General features: G+C 44.1%; 2 protein-coding genes across 4 annotated transcripts; one reads left to right on the forward strand and one right to left on the reverse strand.

Annotated features, from left to right (window-relative positions):
- Positions 1–1,115: 1,115 nt before the first annotated feature.
- On the reverse strand, positions 1,116–5,824 carry pafah1b3 (platelet-activating factor acetylhydrolase, isoform Ib, gamma subunit). Of its 3 annotated transcripts, none has more exons than XM_077576749.1 (6): positions 5,752–5,824; positions 4,740–4,867; positions 3,471–3,560; positions 3,242–3,358; positions 3,047–3,169; positions 1,116–1,823 (listed from the first exon to the last, which is right to left on the reverse strand). In XM_077576749.1, the coding sequence occupies exons 2-6, from the start codon at positions 4,818–4,820 to the stop codon at positions 1,563–1,565; spliced, it is 672 nt and encodes a 223-aa protein (XP_077432875.1). In that variant the 5' UTR covers positions 4,821–4,867; positions 5,752–5,824; the 3' UTR covers positions 1,116–1,562. The 3 variants fall into 3 exon arrangements, with proteins under 3 accessions (XP_077432875.1, XP_077432874.1, XP_077432876.1); XM_077576748.1 differs by lacking the exon at positions 5,752–5,824 and adding an exon at positions 5,076–5,479; XM_077576750.1 differs by lacking the exon at positions 5,752–5,824 and adding an exon at positions 4,942–5,084.
- On the forward strand, positions 5,340–9,915 carry prr19 (proline rich 19). The gene is made up of 5 exons (XM_077576747.1): positions 5,340–5,582; positions 5,742–5,821; positions 7,011–7,958; positions 8,618–8,751; positions 8,855–9,915. Exons 2-5 carry the CDS (start codon positions 5,803–5,805, stop codon positions 9,356–9,358), a joined length of 1,605 nt encoding a protein of 534 aa, XP_077432873.1. The 5' UTR covers positions 5,340–5,582; positions 5,742–5,802; the 3' UTR covers positions 9,359–9,915.
- The last annotated feature ends 340 nt before the right edge of the window (positions 9,916–10,255 follow it).

Raw genomic sequence — 10,255 nt, forward strand, 5'->3', positions numbered from 1 at the left:
TAATAAACACCATGGTAAAATAAAAAAAGCAACGCATTTCTTACCTAGCGTCTCATTTCGGCTGAGTTAAACGAAAATACAGGCGAGCCTTCAAGCCATTGGAGCTAAAAGTCAAAATTGTCGGCTGGGAACGGCGACATCTGAATGTACTTTTCGATCGGCTGCTGCTTGATGACGGCACTTGTGAGTGACACACTTACAAATGTCCCTATTCCAGTTAATATCGAAATACATACGGTTAAAGTCACATTAAAAATCAACCCCAAATGCTCATGTATTACATTAATTACCAAAGACTAGAACTAGTTAGTTAAGTTGCTGGATTGCTGCATTCAGTTTCTTGCAAGGTCTTAGATATTTTGGAGGAAATGTGATCTGGTTTCCTACACGTTTGGAATTTCAAAATGTCATACTTTTCTATACCCTATTTTCTAAACCACGCAATGTACCAAATCCTATTCACCGACCCGAGGGTGTGGGGGGGGGGGGGGGGGGGGGTTGTAAAAAGGAATGAAAAAGATACATGTCCATAAATATTGGGACATGGACACAATTCTTATCTTTTTGGCGGTGAAAACCACCATAATGGACTGGAAAAGAAACAAACAAAATATGGAGACTTTCAGCGCTTCACAGTGCAGATGGACAATGACCTGAAGCATACGGAGAAAGCAACCAAAGACTTTTTTGACAGCAAAGCAGTGAGTGCACTGGCCAGATCAATCACCTGACCTGAATCCGATCCAGGTCGGTCTCATTAGTTGCTCACGTAGCATGCGGCACAACAGGACCAAAGAAGAGATACCAATTAGAGGTGGTGGGCACCAACTCAGCGTCCGGAGAATGGACGAGATACCAAGAGACATGTCAGTACAAGCAGGAGGCCAACAGAAGGAGTTCTTCTATTGTCCACATGTCCAGAAGTTTTTCTTCCGTCTATTTTAACAGTATGGAAGAGATACCAGGAGACAGACATTCACTTTAGGTATGCGTCAAGTCAATCGCTCAGGAAGCGCGTCTCCTGCAAGGTGGCCTACGCCATCAGGCTCACCGCGTCGTCCAAAGCGCGGATGAGATACCACGAGAAAGGTCGGTAACAAAACACACCCGAAAAATTGCTGTCGTCTTTCTTTAATTCATTTTTCTCAGCTTACACTGCTCAGAAAATGAAGCAGTGGAATGTTCCTAAGGGCCGAATTCAAGCGGGGCTTCCCGACACAAGACTCGTACAACAAACACAGCCTCTCATCTCTTGCTTATAAATAAGATAGTTGAAGCAAAACGAGCTTAAAGGACAATAATGACGTCATATATGGAGGGTAACCACGGGATGAAAACAGAAGTGGGAGCTTTATCGGGATTGAAGCGGGACAACATTAGTCTTTCTCTCTAGCGTTTCACATTTATTGAAGTGTTTTGGTCCCATTATCTGTAACAGTGAATGACAACCACGTCGCCCGCATTCACCTCGTAATCGATTCTATTCATCATTCTTGCTAAGCTAGCAGAGTGTGAAGGACTGCTGCGATTTTTTTTTTTGTGCGTGTGCGAGTGTGTGTTCCTCAGTTCTCGGCAGACCTGTCTAGCATGGACTTGAGGTGAGCGTGGAGCGGCTCGCACAGCGCCTGGTAGGCCTGCGGGCTCAGGTGAAGGTAGTCGTACATGTCCTGGTGCGAGATGCTGCCGTTGGAGTGCACGAAGCCCGGGTCCACGTTCAGGAAGGAGGCGTGCGGGAGGCGGGCCACGGCTTCCCGCACCAACCGGTTGACTTCGGCGTTGCGCTCCCGCAGCGGGTTCGGAGATTTACCCCTCGGTAGGAGTCCCTGCATAAGGAGAGGTACGAATGTTAAAACTGTCAACTCTGTAAAAGGCAGTCAATTGGTAGTAGTGTTTGTTTAAACCACTGTTTCTTACCCAAACGGCTACTTTATTTAAATAAATAAATAAAAAGCTTGCTTTTTATTGTAGTTGTCATCATCATCCTCCTTATAATTATTATTATAAGGATGATGATGAGACAAAAATATTAGGAACTGTTCACAATGCGATGCAGTGTAGTTGTAGACCACCACAACTACTAGGACTCTTTATTTTATTTTTTGGTACTAAACAAGAAAATGTTCAAACAAGGGGTTTCAAAATTAGTGCATTAATATTGAATTAATTTAAAGTTCCACAAATTTTTTTGTATGCAGGATTAATGACCGCCCCTTACTTGCAAAGTCTTTACTGGGTGAATTCCAGTTGCAACGCAGCAAGCACGTCAACATCAAGATTAGCGGTAATACATTTTTATAATAATGCATATATTTGTGGAGACTGGGGTCAAGTTGTGTTTTACAATTTTAAAAAATGTGCCGAATTTCACAAGTTACTTCATGTTAAAGATTAGATAGCTCTTAATGTGAAAAGAAAAATGCACTGAGCTGTCACCGACGTCTTACAAATGCAATTATGCCATCTAGTGACAGAAAAATGACCTCAACACAAATCAATATATCACGCTCGTTTTTTACAGTATCTTTTTAAATTTTAACTCAATTTTATGAATTATTATAAAATTACTGTATCAATGACTAAAAGATGCAGCCATATATCTATTAGTTTAACACCCCCCCCCCTTTTTTATGTTAACAAGAGTATGAAAACTTAGAAAAAAATATATTTCATTATGCATTTGATTTAGAACAGATATAAAATTTGCAATTAATCGTGAGTTAACTATTGAAGTCATGCAATTAAGTACGAATTTTAACCCCCTGACACCACTAGTTTAAACGTAAAAATTATCAAAACAAATAAAATTATATAAAACACTACAATGATGCAAGTTCCTTTTGGTTGAAACAAAATGTATTAAATCAGTTATTTCAAAATTTAAAAAAAGGTGCAAATGTATAAATGTAAACAAATCAAAATTAGTATTAATAACGATTATGCTGATTTTGTAATTGTGGAGTGTAATAATTGAAATTGTAATTGAATTTCAATTAATTGCACAGCCCGGTGCATACCCGGTTGGGACAAAGGTGTGCCGGTTACTTACGAGTACAAGCGTGTGAGCGTGCGGCAGCTTGTTCTTGATCACTTGCACGATTTCCATGATGCCTCCGCAGATCTGCTCGGCGGTGTGGCCGCGATTTTGGGTCCCCACCCACAGCACGACGATCTGGAGCAACAAAAGCGAGCAAATGACGCCGCAGTGTCCTCCTGATGAAAATGGAAGAAATGTACGGAAAACCTTTGGGCTGATGTGGTCCAGTTCACCGTTGGTCAGTCTCCACAGCACGTGCTGCGTGGCGTCGCTGCCCACCCCGAAATTGAGGGCGTGGAGGGGGGAGAAGAGTTGTCGCCACACCTGCAAAAGCGTCCCCAAGAATAAATAAAACAAGCTTGGACGTCACATGAGCAAACATTTGTAAGGAAAAAAAAAAAGAAAAAAGAAATGGGCATAAGGGATCGTTTCTTACGCCAAATTGGTGCATGAGTTGCACCAGAAAGTCGCCAACGAAGAGCACGTCGGGTTCTTTGTCTTTGCTGTCGGACAGGAAGCGGTTGTGCTGCAAAAATACAGAACAACTCCCTCAGTATAGGAAGTGGCATCCTGGCGCCAAGGAGCCAAAATTTAATTGAGTTGAGGAACTTCATTTCGAGAAAAGCAGTGCCAACTATAAGGGATTTGAGAAATTTTATATTCCATCTTGTGGAATCTATTGGCAAATATAAACCTCTTCAGTGAGGCTTCAATTTAGGACTGTCTATCACTATCAAATATTTATAGAAACGATCATCTAAAGCCAGCATCCCACTGAGGTGCGAACATTTGCATTGCTTACAAATTATGATTTCACAGGGTTCAGGGTTCGTTCAAGGTTGCAGCGTTTCCTAAACATTCTCTAAACAGTTCCAATGGTTTCTTAAAGAGCCTTAATAATGGTTTCCTAAACCGTCTTAATGGTCTTACTTGTCGCAGGGAAATTTTGCACGCATTCAAAATTTCCTTGCGACAATAAAGAGACGGTTTTGAGAACATTTAGGAGACGCTGCGACCTTGAACGAACCTTGTCGTGAAATCAACATTCGCTAGCGTTGCAAACATTCAGGGCGGCACGGTGTGTGAGTGGTTAGCACGTCCGCCTTCCACTGCAGAGGATGTGAGACCGAGTCCGGGTTTCGGCCTACCTGGGTGGAGCTTGCATGTTCCTCCCGTGCCTGCGTGGGTTTTCTCAGGGTACGCCGGTTTCTTCCCACATTCCAAAGACATGCATGTCAGGTTAATTGACTACTCCAAATTGTCCATAGGTGTGATTCTGAGTTTGGATGGTTGTTCATCTTTGTGTGCCCTGCGATTAGCTGGCAACCAGCTCAGGGGGTACCCTGCTTACTGCCCGAAACCAGCTGGGATAGGCTCCAGCGCCCACTGCGACCCTTGTGAGGACAAGCGGTTAAGAAAACGGATGGATGGATGCAAAGATTCATCTCTCAGTGGGATACGGACCTTATTGATCATTCCTTTGAATAATAAAGTAAACGAATACATTGCACTTTCTACCACTAGAGGGGGCTGATACGGTGAAAACACTGTGCAGTCCAATGTAGTTTTAGGAACACTGGAAATAAGTTGATGCCGGAACATGCATGTGTGAATTGACCGTCTGCCTGCGATGACGTCACAGGAGGATGACGCTAATTAAAATGAAGTTGTGTCACAAACACACTCATGATGTACACGTACACACCATCGACATCCATCGTCCGTCTCCCTGAGTGTCCTCACAGGCGGTGGGTGTGGCGGCCGGGTTCCGCTCGTCGGCGCTCATGGCTCGGCCTCTATCAGCGTTTGAAAGCCGGCACGGTTCGGCACTTTCTGTTTCAACGACACAAAGCGATCAAAACACAAGAAAGAGCTAACACGGCTAGCCGGGCGCTAGTTTAACACACCAATTAAATTAGCACTAGCAGCTAGCTTCTCTGCTTATTTTCTTTACTTAAGGAGAATGCGTCTCATTTAAACCTTAGTCGTTAAAATAATTGTGCGCTACGTTATATGTTGGAATCAACCTGCATAAACTTACTTGCAGGTTGAATATGTATAGTTAAATAGTAGAAAATCCCGTCATCATCGCACAAAATCTGTTTCAGGAAGTGAGATTTCACGCTGACGGAACGTACCACAAATTCCCGTGGGTATAACGGCGCATTGTATTTTAAAACATTTCGCTTCTTTAGTAGTATTTTAAAACCGCGATTCAAAATTAGAGGGGGATACGTTTGTAAATACTGTATTTAATTTCATTTAAATTGGGAAATGGGAGATAAAGATGAGCTATGTCGTGAGACTCCCCCGTAGAAGTGTGTCAATGGACCGGCCCCGCTTCACTAGGACGTTTGAGAGCGCCAACGCTGCGCTCGCCATCCGCAGCATCGCGTTTGGAACGTCAGTTAAAACGTTAAAAACTCGCTCAAACTCTCGGCAACCAGTTCTGGGTTAACGCTGGTGCGACGGGTTTGCAGTTAATTCCGCTACACGCGACTCATGTTGGTCGTATTTAATTTGGACGCAGTGCAGTAACTTCATTCAGGTGTGTCTTCTGTTAAAATTGCACCTGTTAGGCACCGTATCTCCACACGGCTAACAAACGTGCTCGGTTGTATCGTTTATGATCACTCGTGCAGGGTTTTTGTCCTTTTTTTCGCTATGTTATAAATATGACAATTGACAAATATGAATTGATTTGCAGGTGCGGTAACCTCCTCAGACGCTGATCCGTCTTCTGGCTTGGCTCTGCTAACGTCCGCTAGATGGCGACGTCGCCAGTCTGTAAGTAAAGTTGACATTTTAACTGCCTGCCAGGCTGCAACACTGCCACAACATGGTACACTTGCACACCCAATAAATCAATGTTCAGCATTGAACAGTGCCTTTTGCATTGAGATAAAAGTGCACTGCGTCATCGGAGAGCTGCTTCTACTTATTTTGCTTGTTTAGCTACGAGAGAGCAAAGCCTCACTATGACTGCACATTTACACCAATGCAAAGGACAATAAACACGTACCATAAGTAAGTAAATAAATAATAATAACATAGTTCTGTACTTTTGTATTTAAAATGGTTGTCAGCTGGTTTGAAAAAAATAAAACCATAGCTGCGCTGCAGTGACAGGCAATTCTTCATACGTAATTCTAATGGGACAAGCCAAAAAGAAAAAGAAAATGAGAAATGTGCCTAATTCAAAACTTGCAAATCCCACATAACAGTTGCCAATTGAAATGAATGGAAATCTCATTCATGTGTCAAAGCCTCCCCAAACTAAAAAAGAACATGTGTTTTTAGTTTTAAAAAACAACAACACTATTAATTATTGTACATTATTTTGAAGAAAAAAAACTTGCAGTAATTACATCATTAAATGTAATGTAAATAATTAAACTTATTTTTATTTTATTTTTACATTTGTCTGCTTGTATGATCATTGTGCTACTTTTTCTTGTGCGCCTGCTTGCTCACTTGGGGGTTATTATAATACGGACACGTCAACTCTGTAAGCTGCAGCTAATATTAAATATGTGCCTGTGAGCATTGGTAAAATGTCTGGTTACATGTGTTGCGTTGTGTTCAAATATCTACTTTAAAAGATAACAACACAACAGCACCAATTTTATTAGTTAACCCCTCAAAGGAGTTTTGCATTGCTTGTTAACATTTAGCTAAATGTACTATCTTAAGATAAAGCACAATGTGTAATTAACTTAGTTTTATTTTAAGTGCGATAGCAAACGTCAACTGCAGGTGATAATAAATTGCTCAAAGCTTCGTTGAAGAACTGTTCGCTAATATCTGCCCAACTGCTGCTTGTTCTCCAGTGGGTTGAATTGACTGCTATCATATAACACTCATATCTTAAGCCTATATTCAAAAAAAGGGAGATATAAATTCTGTATGTGTATGGCAGATTTTTCCAAAGTAAATGTGTTCAGTCTATAACTTCTTTCTCTCTCTCTCTTTCAAGTCAAGATGAGTCTTGCGCCCGAGGGACGATCCATCGGCGCCTGCAAATGCCAAACGGACACGAGCAAGCCCAAAATGAAACGACTGCGGTCACGGAAGGAGCGCAGTCAGACGAGAGGCAGCAAGGACGCCTCCAAGGTCAAAGCGCGCCACTGCCACCGTCGGTGCGGCCTGGATGTCGAGCATCTGCGCGACTGCGGCCGCCACGCCCGGAGGAGCGACGGCGCCTCGCTCTCCCCGCCGCTCTGCGACGCGCTGGCTCCCACGCAGGAAGCCAGCGTCATCACGGAGGCCCGCCTCCTCGGCCACCGCGGCTTCTTCAACCGCGAGGTGAAGTCCATCGACATCAAACGGCTGTTACTGGGGAAGAAGGAGACCAAGGCAAAGACGACGTCTCCAAAGTCCGCCAGTTTTCCAGATGAGGAGGCCGAAGCCACAGTTGCACGTGAGAAGAAAAGCCAGGCGTCCGACGTGACGCCAGACCAAATGCAACAAGCGCATCCTTCATCCTTAACCTCTGCCCATACCCCGGTGGCGAAGAGGACGAAACCCGATCCACGCGGGAGGCCGCCGTCTTCAGCCGAGCGAACGCCCCCACGAAAGAAACTCCCTGAACCGCCGCGAGCGCCCAGCCCGATTCCTCGTCGGCCCGTCGCCGTGAAAACCAGCGTGGACGCGCATGCCCAAAGTGAAGAAGATGCTAGCAAGTCCATCGGCGTGGTGGCGCAGCGGCTGCGCGACACCTTGCGCTTCCCTTTGATGAGGAAGCGGGACCTGCTGGCGGAGAGCAGGGAGGTGCTGCTACGGGCCCTGCGGCAGGCGCACGGCCAGAACCTGCAGCAGAATCTTCTCCACATGCAATCAGGCAACGGCCTCCAACCACACCCTAGGAAAGAGGTCCAGAATCCGAAGACCACACGGAAAGACCGGGATAGACGCTTGACGCCAGGTGGGTACAAAATGGCATCTCTAGTTGGGTTTCCGTCCACCCATTTTTATTCTTGTTAAACTAAATGGAAACGCCAGAAATTCGAAAAAGGGCCCAAAATTCGCAAATAAGTTTTCATGCTTAGGGGTGGTGGATTTTGAAGCCTATTGAAAAAAGGAAAATGAGAATTTTGGCTATGGGAACCGGTTTTGAAGAAAAAAGTCACAATATTGTGAAAAAATAACTATGAGCGTGGATTTTAAACATACTGCCAAAACATGCCTTGTGAAAATTAAATTGCACTAAAATACTAGCCACTAGAGAGTGCTAGAACTGCACAAATGGAAATCAACCTGACTTTTATAACAGATGTGCTGCTTTTATTATCGTGACATGACGACGACAATATTGTGGCAGTTTTAATATGATATTGCCATTATCGTTACATCCCTACTTGATAGCACTAATCATTTTTAATTCATAAATGAAATATTAATCATAGTGCTGTGTTTTGACTACAGTAGTGCTGGAACATAAAATGTATTATTGCTTTAAAAGTTGTACAAATTTGGGCTTATTTCCCATTTAATTTACGCACAACTAACAAAAAGCTTAGTTCGGTCAAATTAAATTAATAGCATGTTTTTTTGTTTGTTTGTTTTTTTTAAACTCTTTCGCAGGACCATTTCAAGTCCATTTTTCAGATTCCTTCTATTTCGGAAGCGAGGACGCTCCTGTTTTGGAAAACGTAAGGAAGGAAAGGAAGCGTGTTTCTTGGGATCTCAGTGCTCCGCAACAGCAGCACTTCAGCCGGGTAAGAACATCAAGATATCGTTTTTTTTTTGTGTGTGTGTGTGTGTTTTGTTTTTTGGGGCAAAGTCTTTAGCTACCTCCACCTCACTTTGTGTCCTGTGAAGACGGACGCTTGGCCAACAAGCCCCATGGACACCTCGGCGGACTTCTTGGAGGACATCTTCAGGCCTCGCGTCTCGCCGGAGTTCAGCATGGACTTCGGCTCCTCCAGCTGCTCCTCGGCGGCGGTTCATCAGCTGTTCGCCCCATTTCCCGCCTGGCGAGCGGAACCGCCGGCGCGGGACTTCGACAGAACGGCCGTCGAGTTGGATCCCTTCGAGGACTGTTTCGCGCGGAGGAGGTCGAGCCGGTCGCAGGCGAGCTACACGCAGCTCAGCCCCTGCCGGGAGCTGGCAGGCCGATATTCACCGCCGAACTTTTCTGCGGCGCGGGACACCGTCTTTGAACGTCAACAGTACTCCTTCGCCTCCACCTTCTCCTCCCAGCCTTTTACCTCCCTCCACGACCACCGTTGCCAGCCATCCTACAACCTCGAAAGTCCTGCGTTTTCATTCATGTCCTTGTCAAGCCCCAAACACTGGTCCTTTCGCCCCAGGAAGCTGTACTAACACATCACGTCAAGGGGAACATCAGGCAAGAAATATTCTTAACAATAATATGTTCAATAGTGTTCCAACCACTGAATATTGCATTCTTGAAATGAGAACTAAGCCGATTAATCCGTCACTTCATCCATCCCAGGGGTCTGCCATTTTGTCCTATACGCCCTCTGCTGGCGACTGAAATTGATGTCAAAGTGCTCGTTGCAAACGTCTCCTGGCCAAACCCAGAAAGCAGGTGAGAGCTGTGACGTTTGCAATGCAATCCTGAGAGCACTTTGCCATCATTTTCGGTCACCATCCGAATGCAAAAAATGGCAGCCCCCTAAAATGGATGAAAACAATTGATTTCAATCTGGTCCGTTCTTATTCCATTAATGCGGTATTAATGACAATACTGTTTTTAGACTAGTGGGGCGGCACATAGACTCGAAGACATTTTCTACCTCAAATTCCCCTTGAACTCACTTTTGTTTGCCAATTTTTGTTCTTTTGTAAACACTCATTGTATTTCATAGACAGAGTGAAAGTGTGCTGTTGGAATAAAAAAATAAGCACAAATTAAACCTAGAACAAAACGTGGAATGTCCTTACAAATTACCAAAACAAAACAAAAAACAATCGTCCGAGCGATTGATTGAACACTTGGGAGTTCTTCATATTATCTGGAACTTCATTGCTGTACAATACTTCGAGTTGATTGGACGATGCGGCATCTTGCGCACGTTTGTTTTGACCAATCACGACAACGGATGAAAATGTCGCCTTCGGTCTCGTCCTCGGAAGAAAAAACAAAGCACGAACATCTTTACCAGATAAAAATGCAGGAAGCGCAAGGAAACAGTGAGTAATTCTGCGAGAACAGAATAATTACAGCGTCCATTCGTCAGTTAGGTTTGTTTGTTT

Source organism: Vanacampus margaritifer, chromosome 9 (assembly GCF_051991255.1).
Source record: "Vanacampus margaritifer isolate UIUO_Vmar chromosome 9, RoL_Vmar_1.0, whole genome shotgun sequence".
Classification (NCBI taxonomy): domain Eukaryota; kingdom Metazoa; phylum Chordata; class Actinopteri; order Syngnathiformes; family Syngnathidae; genus Vanacampus; species Vanacampus margaritifer.

Excerpts from the sequence above, each read along its gene's own strand:
- pafah1b3 (XM_077576749.1), bottom strand. The coding sequence starts at position 4,820 with ATGAGCGCCGACGAGCGGAACCCGGCCGCCACACCCACCGCCTGTGAG. Across the intron at positions 3,170-3,241 it reads TGGACCACATCAGCCCAAAG|ATCGTCGTGCTGTGGGTGGG; the intron begins GTTTTCCGTACA and ends TTGTTGCTCCAG. Across the intron at positions 1,824-3,046 it reads ACGCTCACACGCTTGTACTC|GGACTCCTACCGAGGGGTAA; the intron begins GTAAGTAACCGG and ends CTCCTTATGCAG.
- prr19 (XM_077576747.1), top strand. Across the intron at positions 7,959-8,617 it reads GGATAGACGCTTGACGCCAG|GACCATTTCAAGTCCATTTT; the intron begins GTGGGTACAAAA and ends ACTCTTTCGCAG. Across the intron at positions 8,752-8,854 it reads AACAGCAGCACTTCAGCCGG|ACGGACGCTTGGCCAACAAG; the intron begins GTAAGAACATCA and ends TGTCCTGTGAAG.